General features: G+C 51.0%; 1 protein-coding gene across 7 annotated transcripts in view; it reads left to right on the top strand.

Annotated features, from left to right (window-relative positions):
- Positions 1 to 17,654, top strand: part of SFXN5 (sideroflexin 5) — a 136,696-nt gene that overhangs the window by 50,145 nt on the left and 68,897 nt on the right. For all 7 annotated transcript variants that reach the window (XM_082745584.1, XM_082745587.1, XM_082745586.1 and 4 more), the window contains exons 7-9: positions 10,038 to 10,091; positions 12,033 to 12,089; positions 13,491 to 13,556. In XM_082745584.1, the coding sequence (XP_082601710.1) occupies positions 10,038 to 10,091; positions 12,033 to 12,089; positions 13,491 to 13,556 (177 nt within the window). The remainder of the gene's footprint in view (positions 1 to 10,037; positions 10,092 to 12,032; positions 12,090 to 13,490; positions 13,557 to 17,654) is intronic.

A 17,654-nucleotide genomic window follows, 5' to 3' on the forward strand; every position in this document is an offset into this window, starting at 1 on the left:
AGAGCCTGCTTCCTCCTCTCTCTCTGCCTGCCTCTCCACCTACTTGTAATCTCTGTCTGTCAAATAAATAAATAAAATATTTTTTTAAAAAGTGCTTAGGGCTGTGAATTTGCTTCTGATTGAATCTAATACCTGGCTTTATTTAATATGTAGTCATATATGGTGATCTGTGTTTTTATTTTCTAAATGAGTTTGGAATTAAAGATTTGAATCCTCTTTAATCAATTAGATAGTCAGAAGAACACATTTTATTTTATTTTTTAAAAAGATTTTATTTATTTAGAGAGTGAGTGAGAGTGGTGGGGGTGGAGTTGGGGGAGGGAATCTCAAGCAGACTCCCTGCTGAGCACAGAACCTGACATGGGGCTTGATCTCATGGCTCTGAGGTCATGACCTGAGCCAAAATCAAGAGTCAGGTGCTTAACTGACGGAGCTACCTAGACGCCCCCAGAAGAACACTTTTTAAATCACAAGTGATTGGCCTTTTAACATGTATTCTTTTCTCATTGTTTTCTACTTTATTGTATTTTGTTATGACCTCTACAATTCTGCCATTTGAGTTGTATTGTGGTTTTCTTTGTAACATATTATACGATTAGATCTGCTGGGATTAGGACCATCTGCATATTAAAAAGTTTAAAATAACAGTGGCTTAAATAAAATAATTTATTACTCTCTCACATCAAAGAAGTTTAGAGGCAGGCAGATTCGCATAATGCTACCAGGAACCCCGACTTCCATTTTTCTACACCATTCTCAGTGCTGGCTACCATCATCAGAATCACCTCATAACCCAGTACGTTGTCAGAGTTCCAGCCATCACATCTACATACAGGGAGGAGAAAGATGGGAGGAGTAAAAGGATGTCCTTCCCAACTGAGTCAGTTCCCTTTAAGGAGACTTCTTCAAAGTCTCACACAGAAGTTCTGTTTACCTTTCATGTAGAATCCCCCAACTATAGGGACTATACTATACTATACTATATATATACTAACTATATATATACTATACTATACTATGAATATAGTAAGTATAGTCCCAACTATAGGGACTCCATTACTAAGTAAAAGGGGAAGAATGGTTGATACGTAGGCAAAAAAATCTGCCATAATAATTTCAATAAGTATTCTATCAGCACTTGAAAAAGAAAGATACATCACTTAGCAGTATTGTCTCTTTACCAAACCAGAGAAGTTGAATTTGGGGTTCATTTCCTCATAAGAGGCCAAATGGACCCTTACTTATGCAATCAATGGCTCTCCTAAACTGGGATGAAAGAGCTAACCCAAGGGACACCAGCACTGTCTCTGGCTCACCAGGTGTGATTGATGGCACCCCATCATTTTCTATTCTCTTCTTCCTGCCCAAGACGAGTCAGTTATTTCCAGGTCACTAGAGCCTTGCAGGCATCCTGGGAACTTAGGTGCTGTCCACTCATTTGTGCATCAGGGGTTTACTGCTGAAGCAGATGCTGTGAATGTCCTCCAAGGACCAGTCCTCTTCCAGTCCAGAGCAAATGTCCCTTCTGTGAGTGAATGTGTAGGGTATGAGAATAGGGTGCCCCGGCCCTGAGCTCCTGTGTGAACACTTGATGGAGGAGAATGGGCGGCATGAGCTAGGACATCTCCCAGCAGGCTTCAGTGGCTGCCGGAGGCAAAACGACAGTGCTCACCTAGCCCCACTTCCTAGTCCCAAATATTCATATTCCAGGATTCAGAATAGCTGGCCCAGAGACCAGGTCCTGAGAAGGGTCATTGGATGAGGAGAATCCACAGCCTTCTATCTTGGCCCTTCGATGCAGATCAGCAATCCTAGAGCTCATGGTCCCTTTCCTTCCCAGACCACCGCCTGGCCTTGTATGGAAGGTTCACTGTGGCTGTTCCAGCCCTTCTACCAGAGCCCGCTCCCACTGGCCACTTCAGCTCCCCTGAACCACCCCTCCCCCAACTGCCAGCACCTGGCAGCATTGAACATCTTAGCAAATGCCTGGTCTGAAGGGGAGTGAAGGTTCCAGTCCACACCTTAGGGAAGCCCCTGGTGTGACAGAGTACGTAAGAAACATATACACGCAGAAGCCACTCAAGTGCTTACCAAAATAGAAATGGGGTGCTGGCGAATGTGCTAGGAACTGGGTCCCTGAGTGATGAAGGGGAGGGGTGGTTAAGGCTGGCAGATGCCTCAGCTGACATGCTTCTGGAAACAACATCCACGCTTCCTGCCTAGGTGAGCATCCCGGGCTCGACCCCCGTGTGGTTCCCGCCTTGCCTGAGAGCCCCCCCACCCCCACCCCGCTCACTCTCTGGAGCTCAGGAGAAGCGAGCTGGTTTTCTCCCAGAGGCTGGTGCCAGTTTAGTCAGCAGATTTCACAGATCCACTGGCACCCATGTAGTGTCTTATTTTAAGCTTAACATTTGAAGATGGGAACTTTTCCCCCTTCGGTGTGTGGCAAAGAGATCCCAATTTATACACAAGCATGGTGGCTAAGCCAGTGCACCAAGGCTCTTCCCGAGGCTAGTGCGGTCGGTTCATGGCACCTCTTCTTCGGGTACCTTCCCCAAAGAACCCCGCCAACTGTTGTTGCTTATGTCGGGCAGTTCTGTTCCCAGGTTTCCACTAAGTGGTGCGCAGCACTGTCCCTTCCATGCACGCGTGGCTGGGGGGAGGCAGGGCTGCTGTGGCGGTCCCCGCTCTATCCTCCCTGCACTTCTCCACCAGTGTACCCTGCACCCTTGACTTCTAGAATCTCTCACATGCCAGGAGCTAGGTTTCTCTTGTGGGCTTGAGCTCCTCCTGGGGGCTCTCCGTGCCTGCCTCCTCTGCTCCTAGCCTCCCGTGACTCCACTGTCCTCCTCTCCCTTCCCCCTGTCATTTTGGAACTCTCAGAGCTCAAGGCCCCCATCCCTCCTCTCCAGCCGGGAGACTGAGAAGGGCAGACCGGAGCACCCAGTCAGTGAGTCAAGGACCCTTGCGTCGCTTCCAAACCAGATCCCTATCTTGGGACCTTCAGAGCTGGGATTCTATGCGCTGAACCCCGTGGGTTTGAACACGGCCGCTGTGTGCGTGGACTTAGAAACCTCAGAAGGCGCTGGTGTAGGTCACTTCGTCACCGGAGGGGGGAAGGGTAGACCACAGAGGGTTCACTTTGCGTGAGGATTTGGCTGGGTCCCAGAGTCTTCCTGGTGTCTCCCAACCCTCCTCATCCCAGACTCTGCTTTTTCACACATTTAAATGCCAATCACAATTTTCTTCCTGGCCTACCTCCATTGTAACCTGCCACCAGTCAGTTGGGCCTGGTTTATACCCCACAAGAGGTGTTGCTCGGTTAAGCTAGAATCGACCGGTCAGGGACAAACATTCCTTTGACCAAAGATATTCTCTTTGACTGGTTGGGATCCTTTAAATATCACCCCCTCATGCACTGAAGTGTTACTTTTCAGATCGTTAGCCACATAAATCAGAAGATGGAGACAAAGTAGAAGGAAAAAACAGGCACATTGTTGAGTACTGGGGCCCGTGGCAGGTCTTTGAAAAATGAAGAGGAGCCTTTTCGAATTGAGTGAGTCAGGATGGAGGAAACGGGTCTGATGCCAGGGGCCCGTCGCTTTACCAGTGAGGACTCCCAGGTACGTGATAAGTGAACGCTGATGTTCGCACCCCTTCTGAAGGTTCTGGAAGCTCTTGAGAAAGACTTTAAACAGATTCTTACTATTGAAATGAACACTGCAAAGACGGCAGGCAGGGTGCTGGGGGAGCGTATGACAGGGGACCTCACTCACTTCAAGGGCCAGGGAGGGCTTCCTGGAGGAAGTGACAGCTAAGCTGAAACCTAGAGAATGAGGAGGGATTAGGCAGGTAGAGATGGGGTGGGGCGGACAGGGACAGTTGCTGGACCCGGTGCTGTACTCATCCCCTGACGTGGGTTTCACCACCTGATTGTTTTGACACACACAGTTTCCTCCCTGGGTCTTCTGTACTTTTAAAACATCGTTCTGCTATTCCTTGAGTCAGTGTTGCATGGGTGGCTGCCAAGGAAGTGGGAGCTGCTCAGTTCTCTCTTTCTGAGCCCCAGGATCACAGGACACAGAATTGTGACCAGGGGCCCTGCTCCCCTGTCTTTGTCTTCTGCTGTTCACAGCCCACCTCTGGCCAAGTGGCTCAGGGTACCTGGTGGTGCCCGTCTCTCCGAGTGAGACCTTAGCTCTCTGCAGAGGTTAGAATCCTCTGAAGGAGGAGTCCTGAAGTGAAGATGTGATTTTTCTTGTGGGCCATTTGCTATATGGGTGCCATTGGCCCATTCTGGATTCTGTCCTGTGATGAGGCTCAGGCCCAAAGCACCCTTCTTCCTGGACTGGCCGGGGCAGCCCCAGAGTTGGGCGATTGGTCACCAGGTGGAATGATAAGCTAGGCTGCTCAGGAACCAACATCACTAGTGAAGACATAGTTCAAGAGCACTAGTTACAGTACAGAATTTTGGACCACAAAGCATGCACATTCACTCTTCATATATAGCAACTCCTGTATTAAACAGCTTTTGCTACGACTGTGCTGGGTAGCAAATACCCACAGAATTTCCGTGGCGACTGTAAGCATTTATTCTTAGCGGGTCTGCAATTACTGGGGTTCAGCTGGTCTACACCATGCTTGACGGAGACAGTCCTGCTTCTCATTACAGGCCTGGGGTCAACTGGGAGTCATCCACCATGGGCTGTGCCTTGCTTCCCATGCCTTTTACCCTCCTCAGACCAGGACAGTAGTCAGGGTGTGTCTCCTCGTGGCCATGTTAGACACCCAAGACGACCAACAGAAACACAAGTGGCCTCTGCGGCCTGAGCTCCGGGCTGGTGCGCCGCTACCTCCTCCCACTTGCCCCTGGTCCAGAGCATGGAAATACGTTCTTCCCATGGCACGGGTATGAATGCAGGGAGGAGTGAAGAATCGGGACCAAAAACTCAATCTGCCCCTCTCTCCAAAGGCCCACACCGCTGTGCAATTCGGACTTTAATAAAAGGAGTAAGGAAGAAATTGGTGGTGGTGGTCATGGTCACAGCCCATCCCAGATGTTTTCCCTGACCAATAATTCATGTTACTTATTTTTTAAGATTGTATTTTTTTAAAGACTTTATTTATTTATTTGACAGATAGAGATCACAAGGAGGCAGAGAGGCAGGCAGAGAGAGAGGGAGAAGCAGGCTCCCTGCTGAGCAGAGAGCCCGAAGTGGGGCTCGATCCCAGGACCCTGGGATCATGACCTGAGCTGAAGGCAGAGGCTTTAACCCACTGAGCCACCCAGGCGCCCTGTATTTATTTATGTTAGAGGTGGGGGGAGGAGGAGTAGAAGGAGAGGGAGAAGCAAATTGCTCACAAGCATGGAGCCCAATGTGGGGCTCGATCCCACCATCCTGAGATCATGACCCGAGCCGAAATCAGGGGTCAGATGCTTAACTGACTGAGCCACCCAGGCGCCCCCAAGATTTAATGTTCTTAATAATGAATTAGCAATATTCTTCTAGGACGTACAACACAGTGTGGGCCCAGCTTGGTGCTGAGTACTTTGGGGGACATCGGAGAGAAAAGCCCTGATTCTACCTTCAGGAGATCCCCATCCTTGGAGGGATGAGGCTTGTGTTGGAGACATGATGGGGGCAAGATGATGCTCAATTATGTAACGCGGATCATGGAGGTCAGACAAAAGAGAGACCGGCAAAAACTAGAAAAGAGTGAGAGAGGAGGAGAAGAACGATGCCTTCCACTTTATACTTAACGAGTACTTGCTGCACGCAGACACTGGACCAAATTCCTCCCGTGCCTGCCTCCCCCCCATGGTCATCCAGATAAGTACCAGGGCGGTTGCCATTTAACAGATGGGGGGAAAAATGGAGGCATAAAGAGCTCAAGTAACTTGTGTGCAGTCACGTGGCTGGTAAATCCTAGAACCAGGATCTGAGTCTAGCTCTTCCTGTGACCAGAGCCTGCGCGTTAATCCCCAGGGCCCATGGCCGGCCACTTGAGGAAAGGGAGGCAGCAAAAGCGGACAGATGTGTGAAGAGGACAGCTGCCAGGGGGCGGGAGCTGCGGAGGGGACCCCAGCCGTGTTACGAACTATAAATGGGAGCACAGATAGGATGTGCGATTTGGCCAAGGTCCTGCAGCAAGATCGGGTGGAGGCTGGGCTGGAAATTCTGGCTGTTGGCTCTCCTTCCACTCTCCCTGGTACCAGCCGCTTTCTGGGCGCTCTCCACCCGTCTGCGCGGCCACGCCTGAAGCGTTTCCCTCTTGGAAGAGGTGCAACCCACTGGCATTGAAGCCGGGTGGACTGGCTCCCTCTCTTTATCCATCTCTTTCCTCCTTTCCCCTGCCATGTTCTGGAAAGGGCAGCGTGCGGGAATGTGGGCAGGTTGCACCAGAGATATACATCTGAGAACTGAAGGAACATTTATTTTTAATTTCGACTTAAAAAGAAAAAAGGAAGTTATAAAATATCTGCTCTTGCTCCTGGGACTGTGCAGATGGTGCTGCGTGTTGCCTAATAGGGAACGGGGCTGGCACCCATGTGCTCCTGGCCCCGGCAGCCTGACTGTAGGACCTGCAAAGTGGGATCCCTGTTCCCCTCGCTTCAGCCTCGGATGGTTCCCCTGGGCCCTGTTTGGGGGCCCAATGCAGCAAGACTTTCCGCTGCCTCTAACCTCACCCTCCCAGGTCTGCTGATTCTCCAAACCTCCTCCTTTAAGGAGACCAGTCTCTTGGCTGTTCCTGCTCCCGTGAGCGTGCACTCTCGCCGCCCCCCACGCACACGCGCGCACACACACACACACGCGTGCACGCCTCCGCTCCGTCCCACCACCTCCTTCAGCAGCCAGAGCACACTGATCTCTCCTTCCTGAGCTCTGGTTGGGATGTTTGCATTTATCCACTTGACATACCTAAGTACCTGATTCAACCGTCTGGTCATTTTCACGGCCAGGTGTTATAAAGGATATTCTCATCCATTCTCTCGTTTGGTCTTTGTGGTTAAGTGCTGTATATTCCTCTCTTTCTGTATTCTCCATTGAGAGCACCATGGAACCTGGTGCGTAGAAGATGCCTGGAAATGGGCATGGAGTGTGACTCTTCCTTTGTGCTCCAGTGAATGAGCTGGAAAAGGGAGCCCTCAGATCAGAGAGTTGGAGCCCTCAAGCCAGGAATCAGGAAATCTTTCTGACTTTCTCTGGCTTGCTGTAAAGCTTTAGGCAAATCACTGAATTTCTCTAAGCCTCAGTTTCCCCATTTGTAAAATACAGAACCTAATCGCTCTTTTGTCTGAGTCCCAGAGTTCTGATAAGGATCCTGGTAAGTGACATAGGGGAAATGCTTAGCAAAATCAATCAATAAGTCAGTCAGTCAATCTCTTTAAGAACACATAAGGGGTCAGAGGTGTCCAGCATGGTTAGAGCAAGGTTTTGGGACAGGAGGCTGGCCAGGTTTGGCCAACAAGAAGAGCTCACAGATTACAAGGGGTGTGTGTGTGTGTGTGTGTGTGTGTGTGATATAGCCTGACTATTATTTCAATTTAGTTTAGGGCTGTGGTTTGTTCTGGAAAAGACTTGATGTCACATTTAAAAAAAAAAAAAAAAAAAAAAAAAAAAAGCCTGCCACAGAAAATACAAGTGAAGACAAAAATGAAAGAGTTTAGGAAAGGGAAAAAGCTAGGAGTGACATTTGGGCATAAAATGCATGCAGTGAGGGCCTGTGCCCTGGACAGATGTGAGCCATGGAGATCTGGCCTGAGGTCCTTGACAGTTGGTGCAAAGAGAGACACGGTTAAATGCTCAATGTCTACAAGATAGATGCAAACCAGATGCTCAGAAGTATACATTTCTGACCCCAAGATTAGAAAAGTGTCCCCCAGGGGAATTCATAAAAGGGACTCTCTGCGATGTAAGGAGCAGTGAGTGTCCTGGACTATGGTTGTCCCAAGAGGCTGTATCTTATGACATTCCTGATGGTCCAAGCTCAGAGCAGGGGATGTAAGGGGGATCAAGAAGAAGACAGCGTGGTCCATAATACACACGGGCTCTAGACCAGGTCAGGGCAATGAATGGCTGAGTTCCCAGCAGGGAAGAACAGCTTTCATCTCTTCAGGCTTTAAGAGGTGGTCAGATAGGCACAAGTATACACAGACATCCACACATGCACACACTCGCTGGATCCCATGGTTGGCTCCCAATTTCAGGCCTCTCCAGGCTCAGCTTCCTCTCTGTGGTCTGGCTCCTGGTGGCTGGAGCCTGACTGGTAGGAGGTCCTGGGTTCCCAGCGATACTTCTCTGCCGGGCTGGGTGAGGAGGGATTCCCTTTACGGGCAGTGGTGCGATCTCAATTGACTTCATACCTGCTGCTTGGAACCCGAGAATAGAATTTTACACCAAGGTAGGACCTCCAAGCCCAACCCCTTCACTGTATAGGTAAGAAAGCTAGAGTCCGAAAGGGGTCTGTCTTTGGCCGGAGACACTGTTAGCTGGAGGCCACAGTGGGACGGGGCCGAGGCTGGGCTCCAAGCTCTCCTGGTTCTTACTCCAGTGCCCTAAGCTGTTGCCACAGAGAAAAATCAAACTGGGATCTCCTTTTGGGGAGAGAAATCTCGTAATTCCTCATTGGAGCTAGGGAGTGGCTTTACATTATATAATTTTATTCAAACTGATATAGGCCAATAAATATAAATGTGTGTGTGTGTTTGCTGTTTTAAAACATTTTAATGTTTAAAACATGATTTACAAATGCTGCTGAGGATGTCTAGAATTTGATTTACTGCATAGTATTGAATGTTTATACTTGCTCCTTACAGAAATCCTTGCCAAAGAGCCATTTTATCTACAGGAATAATAAATAAGTCAATATGTGATGGTTGTGCACATTTTTCCCATATGCAGTGGTACTTGGTAGACGTTATTTTGCACACAAGCACTCAAAAGGTAAACTCGAGAGGGACATGTGAATCCCTGAAGGCCAAAGTTTGGCCAGTTGTCAAGATGAGACAATTCATCTTGATGTAAACCAAAAAAATGGAATCAGCAAGTCTAGCTCTTAGGTGACATTTGGGCTCTGGGAATAATGAATCCACACCTAGCTACCGGTACTCAAAATGATTTTTATCTGGGGTGCCTGGATGGCTCTGCTGAGTAAGCATCTGCCTTCAGCTCACATGATCTCAGGATCCTCATGATCTCAGGGTCCTGGGATCGAGCCCCACATTGGGGCCCCTGCTCAGTGGGGAGCCTGCTTCTCCCTCTGCCTGCTACTTGCCCCTGCTTGTGCTCTCTCTCTCACAAATACATAAATAAAATCTTTTACAAAAATGATTTTTATCATCATATTTTACTTTTTTGGAAGTTTTATTTATTTATTTGAGAGAGAGCATGAGCTGGGCGAGAGGCAGAGGGAGAAACAGACTCCCCCCAAGCTGCAGGAGCTCCATTGCAGGACCCCTGGGGTCATGACCTGCGCCACAGGCAGACACTTCACTGACTGAGCTCCCCCCAGACACCCCTATCATCATATTTTAATCCTCACAGAAATCCTATGGGGGTGGCGAGGGTATGAAAGAGCAAGGTTAGCTGAGTGGAAGTAAAGGTGTTCCTTTGGTTTGCTTCTTTGTTTTTATTGCCCCTCTGCCCCCAATTATGGAAATAATACATGTCCAGTGTTTAAAAGAATATAGGAATATTCTAGAAGACTGTGAGAAACTACTGTCACCCAACCGCCAGAGACTTCTACATGCTGGGCTATGGATTTTCACACGGAGATACGGATATGCCTATGTTTGTGTATATGACGATGTGACTTCTTTTCTTTACCAAAGTGGGATTGTGCTGTGATATAGTTCCTCAACCCAGTCCCCGTGCTTCGCGCACCCTCCTGCCGCCGTCAGCGGTCTACGTGTATCCCTCGTCCATCTCAGTTTGTACAGATCCGGTTTACTTTGCTTTGTGGCTGTGTCATTTTTCTTGGCAAATGTATAGGGTGTTTCTTTGGCTTTATCCAGGCTCTCCTTTTTTCTCTCGCAGGTAGTGGGTCTTCTCTTGCCCAACCAGACGCTGGCATCCACTGTCTTCTGGCAGGTAACGGTCCCTGGCCAAGAGGGCTTCTTTTTTTTTTAATTTTTAATAATTTTTTATAAACATATATTTTTATCCCCAGGGGTACAAGTCTGTGAATCACCAGGTTTACATACTTCACAGCACTCACCAAAGCACATACCCTCCCCATTGTCCATAATCCCACCCCCTTCTCCCAAACCCCCTCCCCCCAGCAACCCTCAGTTTGTTTTGTGAGATTAAGAGTCACTTATGGTTTGTCTCCCTCCCAATCCCATCTTGTTTCATTGATTCTTCTCGTACCCACTTAAGCCCCCATGTTGCATCACCACTTCCTCATATCAGGGAGATCATATGATAGTTGTCTTTCTCTGCTTGACTTATTTCGCTAAGCATGATACGCTCTAGTTCCATCCATGTTGTCGCAAATGGCAAGATTTCATTTCTTTTGATGGCTGCATAGTATTCCATTGTGTATATATACCACATCTTCTTGATCCATTCATCTGTTGATGGACATCTAGGTTCTTTCCATAGTTTGGCTATTGTGGACATTGCTGCTATAAACATTCGGGTGCACGTGCCCCTTTGGATCACTACGTTTGTATCTTTAGGGTAAATACCCAATAGTGCAATTGCTGGGTCATAGGGCAGTTCTATTTTCAACATTTTGAGGAACCTCCATGCTGTTTTCCAGAGTGGCTGCACCAGCTTGCATTCCCACCAACAGTGTAGGAGGGTTCCCCTTTCTCCACATCCTCGCCAGCATCTGTCATTTCCTGACTTGTTGATTTTAGCCATTCTGACTGGTGTGAGGTGATATCGCATTGTGGTTTTGATTTGTATTTCCCTGATGCTGAGTGATATTGAGCACTTTTTCATGTGTCTGTTGGCCATCTGGATGTCTTCTTTGCAGAAATGTCTGTTCATGTCCTCTGCCCATTTCTTGATTGGATTATTTGTTCTTTGGGTGTTGAGTTTGCTAAGTTCTTTATAGATTCTGGACACTAGTCCTTTATCTGATATGTCGTTTGCAAATATCTTCTCCCATTCTGTCAGTTGTCTTTTGATTTTGTTAACTGTTTCCTTTGCTGTGCAAAAGCTTTTGATCTTGATGAAATCCCAATAGTTCATTTTTGCCCTTGCTTCCCTTGCCTTTGGCGTTGTTCCTAGGAAGATGTTGCTGCGGCTGAGGTCGAAGAGGTTGCCAAGAGGGCTTCTGAAGGAAGGACCCACCAAGTGCTCTTTAGAACTCCCTGGTCCCAGTGTCTCTCCTCCAGGCCCCTCGGGGAAAGTCACCCCACCTCCCACCCCTCCCTGACTCAGTGGCCCCTGGGGGAAGCCCGGAACTCAGATTCGGCTGAGCAGGTCCCAGTAGCCCAAGCCTAGGCCACCTTCCGTGACTCTAATTTTTGCACAAGGGGATGAGGGCTTCTTTGTGGCTGCCCCCTGCTCCTTGGCTGTTTGTCCCGAGGCCTGTGACCTCAAGGCCCTCAGCCTCATTTTGATATAAGCCTCCCTAAATCTTCAGGGAGGGTAAATCCACCACCAACCCCAAGGTGGAGAGTATTTGGTACAAGACACTGGGCTGGCAAATTTTTGAAAGAGGTTCGGGGCTGTCGGTAATTCCCGGGGCTAAATGTCCACTTTCTGCCCAAGAAGTAATACAATAAGGGTGATGTGTCAAAGGCAGTGAGGCCATGTGGGGCAGTGAACACGGTGATTCTGGGAGAGGGGACGGTCTCTGGGTTGGGAAGAACTGGCCTCTATCCTTGTTTGCCAGGAACTGAGGGGTTTCCCGGGGTTTCCATGCTGCTGGGCAGGTGGGAATGGTCGGAACTGTAGACAGAACCAGCCGTGAGCTGGAGACAGCATCCCGTGTCTTTCTGGAGGCTGTGGCCACCCGGGGTCCAGGCCCGGCTTCCACCCCTTCCCTGACGTCTCCTCTCCCCCGTTCCCTTTCAGTGGCTGAACCAGAGCCATAATGCTTGTGTCAACTATGCAAACCGCAATGCCACCAAGGTGAGCGCCGCAGAACACCCACACGCAGTGGCAGGGAGCAGGGTGGGGAGACCCTCCTCCCTACAGTGTGGCCTGCCACCATCGGCGGGGTGGGGGGAGGGTTGTTCCTCTCTGTTAAGACTTGTGCTCTTCTAAGCACCTGATTTAAACTGCCAACCCTTCTCGAAGGGCCCCACCGGGGAGGGGCTGTTCACATGAAGTGAGGAAGGCCCATAAAATGGGAATAGAGTGGAGGTGGTGAGAGGGAGGAGCTCTGTTGGCTTCAGCATCTTCCTTGGGCAGCTCTTATCCTCCAGATCTTGGATTAGGATGGCATCAGCCACATGGGGACTGAATTCCCCTGAAGCTTCCTTCAAGCTCGCCTGGAAGCTGCCTTGGTGCCCCCAGACGGTCGGCTGTAGAGTGGAAGGGCTGCTCTGGAGGGGTCAGGGGTTTGAGGAGACCAGGCCCTCCTCCCCGCAAGTCCCCTGTGCTCCTGGGACAAGCTCTCGCTGGAGGCCCTGTCACCCTTCCCTTGTCTAGGAAGGAGCTGTGCTCCTTCTTCCCCAGCAAGGCTGTCTGTCTTGCACTTCTGTACCAAGGCAGGGAGAGGAGAAGAGGAGTCCAGGTCCTACTGGGGGCGCTCAGTTTGGGGAGGGGAAGGTGTGGGCATTCTCTAACCCTGGGGCAGAGCAGGGGAGAGCTAGGGGCTGGCCTGGGTGGTTGGAACTTCTGGGCCTGAAACTCTGAGGACGCCCCCTCCCTCATCTAAACCTTCAATCCGCATCTGGCCTGTGTGATCCCCATGTGTAGAGCTCTGCTTGGATAGCTCCCGTCTACCTTAAACCAAACATCCCCCAAATTGCAGTCAGAGCGCTGCTAAAGGCAAATTCTGTAGCTCCCTTTTAATGTGATCTGCGGCAACTCGGGTTGCATTTTTCTGTGGAAACGTTGAGCAACCATCATCTGTTGGCACGGCCACCTGGTCTGCCACCTGGGTTGACCATGCGCAGAAGAGCCAGCCAGGTGTAGCCAGCCATTTTTGCCTCGGCGGGCTTCCGGGTCCCAGCAGCCCACGTCCAGCATTCGTTCCTCCGCTGGCCCTGCTGGGCTCAGCTGTGGATGTCCCATTTTGGCCCTTGCCATTGTCTCCCTCCAGCCAGCAGGGCTTGCCAGGGAGCTCTTGAGAACAGGGCGAAAGTGCCGTGGGCCCTTCGGACTCTCCCGGGACATTGCCCCCCTGCATTTCCATGTCTGGAGCTATGCAGAGGGAGGCCCGGGTCCCTTTGGCTTCCAGAGGGACCTTTGCCCACTCACCTGCTGGTGGGCAGGACGTCTCTTGCTGGCTGGGGCTCTTGGCAAGGGCGGGGTATGGCTGCTTTGGGCACCCAGTGAGTCTGGAAATCTCTCTCTGCTTTCCAGCCTTCTCCTGCGTCCAAGTTCATCCAGGGCTACCTGGGAGCTGTCATTAGTGCCGTCTCCATCGCTGTGAGTAACTCTGTCCCCACTTCTCTGTCCTGCTGTGCTGTGGGTGCCCCCTCTCCCCAGCAGCTCCGGCCACACCTGTCTGAGGTCAGGGCCAGGCGAGGGTATGGGAGACAGAGAGTTCTGTGGGTGAGCCACCAGGGCAGGCTTTCTAGGCAGAGAAGATTCTGGTGACACTTTAACAGAGAGACATGAACTTGAATAGAGAGAGTGCTGCAGATTTTGGAGAGCAGGTGGGGAGGTGAGGTGGTGCCCACGAGTGGTACAAAGGGCCGCATGCTCCAAGCTGAGGGCAAGGGGTCTGTTGCTAGAGGGGTCCGTGTTTACCCAGCACCCTCCTCAGGGGAGCTGCTCTTCTCTCTCAGTGACGTGGCTGATGGAGGAAGCGAGTTGCTCAGGAACAGTTGCAGGGCTGGGCCACAGGCTGGCTCCCCTTTGCTTTCTGCCTGAGTTCCCAGGGCACTACTGTCCCCTCTCAGGTGGCCACATGTCCACTTCCCCTTGGAGGCCTATGAGCTTTTCAAGACAGGGCCTATAGGTTCGTTTGAATCCCACAGGACGGGAGCAGCTCGGAAGTAGACTAGGTTTGTAAACCGACTATGTGAGTGTAAGGCTGGATCCCAGAGGAGGGCTGAGCGCAGGTGACCCAGTGAGGGGCCTGGGCCAGAGCCAGAGTGGAAGCTCAAGTTCTCAGGACCTTGGCTACACTCATCCCACTCTTGAACCCACCCTCACACCTCCATCTGTCCTCTCTCATCCTGACTGGGGGCTCTCCAGAGTGGACTCCGGAGGGTAAAATTCACTTCACAACTTTGTCATTCCATTCATCATACAATAAACACATGCAGTTAGTAAGAAAACACTTAGAAAATGCAAATAGAAAAATTCACATGTGATGAAGGAGCTCACATGTAATCCTCTTTTTTGTAAATCCCACTTTCCTCATCTTTGCCTTGTCATTAAATATAATACTTGTTCACAGCTGTGTACTTACCCGTTGTACCATACGCCGTCATTGCTTTCACTGTTCTGGGAAAGTGGGGATTTGGGATTGTCTTGGGGTGGCTTCATTTACTCTGCTCCCAGGCAGACCACCTCCTCTCCAAATGCCCTGTGGGGGAGTGATCCCTGTTTCATGCCCAAGATTTGAGCTCCCTCCCCGAATCCTTGTCTTAGACCCAGCAAGAAGGCAGACACTGCCAAATCTATTCGCATGGCTTGCCCAGAGACCACAAACCCTACCCTGCTGGTCCTCAACCCAGCCGAGACATCATTTGGGGTTATACAAATTGGCCGTCCCCGATTCTGGGGGGTGATTGGCAAAGGTCAGGGCTCTTGTGAGAAGAAGGAAAGGGACTCTGTTGCCTCCTCCTTGCTTTTTACAACAAGAGGAGCTGTTGGCCCTACCTAGTTCAGCAGCTTGAAAATCCCATTTCCTTCTTTGAGGTGAAGGGTGACCTCGGAGCTGAGGGCAGGAAACCCCGTCAGGGATAATACTGAGCAGCCCAGGAAGAGCTTCAGTGACGGTGTCACTGTCCTGGTGGGACGGCCTCCTCCTGCAGGCATGGCACTCCAGGCTGTTTGCATCCCCATTCCTCACTGTCCCATGCAAGGGGCCTGTGGTCATTCCATCCCTATCAGACCAGCCCAGATTGTGGGGTAGGGGCTCTGATGTGGAAGCTGCAGTTGCTGGGGACTGGAAACCCTCCAAGCTCTCAGAGCCAGGGTCTTACCGTCAAGGACTAGGAACCTCACACAGGGGATTGTGCCCTCAGGGACTGTGCCTATGCCAGGGACACCCTCCTTCCAACTCCCTGCCTAGCTGCAGAGTGCTCAGAGGCTTTTCCTGACCATGCCAGCCCAAACTGTCCCCCCACCCCCAAGTCCTAGAAACTTCCGTCCTTCCCACACACTCCTTGTGTCCCGTCCTGTCATCTTGCCACTGGATTACAAGTTAAGCAGGGACAGGCCCTGTGTCTTCTCCCCCACAGAGGGAGCGCCAGCACTGCTCCATAAATACTCGTTAATTAGGTTGCTGATTGATTGCCGGGCTCAGGAGGCCCCTCTCTGCCTAGATCCCCGGTCTCAGCGGTGGTGGCGTCCCTCTGCCTGACGTCTTCACACAGTGAGGGTCTAACTCCGGCAGATGGAGCGGGAGTTTCTGACTTGGAAAATCTGCAGCTTGCTTGCTTTTCTTTTGTGTGTGTAAATCACAAAACCTCCAAAGAAAGAGGCTTTATTTTATTTTCCTTTCCCTTGTTCTCTGGAACCCTGGGCCCGCGGCCTCATTAACCGATCTCTGCTTCAATTAGTGACAAATCCCCTCCTAGGGAGAACCCGTTAGAAGGCGATGACCTGCAAACAAGTGTCACGGCCCCAGTGGTTGGCCCAGCTCTGGCATTAATTAAAACGAGTCCCTACAAGCAGGCGGTATGGATGGGGGGGCTGACAGGCCGAGGGCAAATCCCAGGGACTGGGGACAAGCCGGAGTGGAGGCCTGGCCCGAGAGGCCAGCCTCCTCCCCGGACCTTTCGTCTCCCTCAGAAGAGCCAGCGCCCTGACCTTGGCCAGCCATCCCCAGAACCAAGGACCCCCAGTACGCATGGCCTCCTGAATAAAGTCTCACGGTGGCTGCGGGACCCCAGTGCAGGGGTAGCAGCCTTTTGGTGAACTCTCTAAATAGATTTGGCAATGTCTGGCTTCTTGCTCGAGAATAAAAAAGAAATTTTGTCTTAAGTTATTTTTGAAATCTAACAGTTTGCTGTCTTTTAACAAAGGAAGCCTCTGTCAGTCGTCAGTGTATTTGAGTTTGGGGATTCATGTTGAGCCCTTCTGTGGTCAGCTTCCCCGGGCGCTGGCTACACGAGCTTGAGACCCACTCCCTCTCTTCAGGGGTGTGTTTGTCCCTTCAGGCATTTGGGAGGTCCTGGGCGAGGGTGGTGCACAGATTGGTGTGTCCTTCAAGATGTGGACAGGAGAAGCTGAGGATTCTCTGTGGTAGAACCAGAATTATGATGAAGGCGACCTTTGGGTGTGGTGGGAACTAGGGAAGGGGCCCCTCAGTCACATGGGGCCAACTCTTCCAGGATAGAGCAGAGAGAGCCGAAGGCAAGGTTGGGAGGGGGGTCCAGGTGGAGGGCACAGCACGTGGAGAGGCACACAAGAGAACATGACGGATTCCGGAGTGCTGGGGAGATGAGTGTAGCCACCATGGGACAAGGGATGGGGATGAGGTGATGGGGAACTGGGGAGGAGCAGGGCCCACATGGGAGTTGAGGTGCCACGTCAGCTGCCCTGCCTCAACTCAGGGAGCTGGGGTGTCGCAGAGGGTGTAGGCAGAGTGGGTTGGAGGAGAAGTTGTGGTAGGGTGGCAGGCCCAGCAGATGACCTCCCTCATGGACAACCAGGTCCTGGATGAGAATGGACCTGTGGCTGGAGAGGAAAGCTCGGGGCTGAAGTCCTACTTGCTAAAGTCAGGAGGGGTTGGTGGAGCCAAAGTGTGAGAGAGGCTTCACGCCTGGTCCTCAGACCCCTCACCTGCAGCCAGGTCTGTGGGTGGCTGAGGTCTTTCCCTGTTGGGACATTCCTGGTCTCCATTCCCCAAGGGTCTGGGCCCTGAGGGATCCTTTCTGTATAGGATACGGTAATTGTCTGTTAACCTTTACTAGATACTGGAGTCCAAGGAGATGTTCGAGGGCGGCTCCCTGGGCTGAACCCCTCCCCCTCCCAGTTCCCATTGGCCACCGGCAGCTCCAAGTCCCAGTATTAAAGTAGCAAATAATCACAAGAATCCTAATGGCTAACATTTTTGGAGGGCCTTCATGTGCGGCACCACTTAAGTTCTCTCCTGATTTCACAGACAAGGAAACTGAAGCATAGAGGTGGACCAGTGACAGAACTAGGATTCGAACACAGATTTAGTCAAATACTATTTGGCTAATACAAAGACCCCTTTTTCTTCCTGCTCCCACTGTGGCCTGAGGAGGAGGGAAAAGTCAAACCGTGTTCTTGGCTTCTAGTTTAGAGGAACTGTTACCATGCCTCCTGGCAGTTAAGTCTGCCCCCGGGTACCCTGGGAACAGCAGGGACTGGAAGAAAAAT

Source organism: Mustela nivalis (genome assembly GCF_964662115.1).
Source record: "Mustela nivalis genome assembly, chromosome: 8".
In the NCBI taxonomy this organism is placed as follows: Eukaryota; Metazoa; Chordata; class Mammalia; order Carnivora; family Mustelidae; genus Mustela; species Mustela nivalis.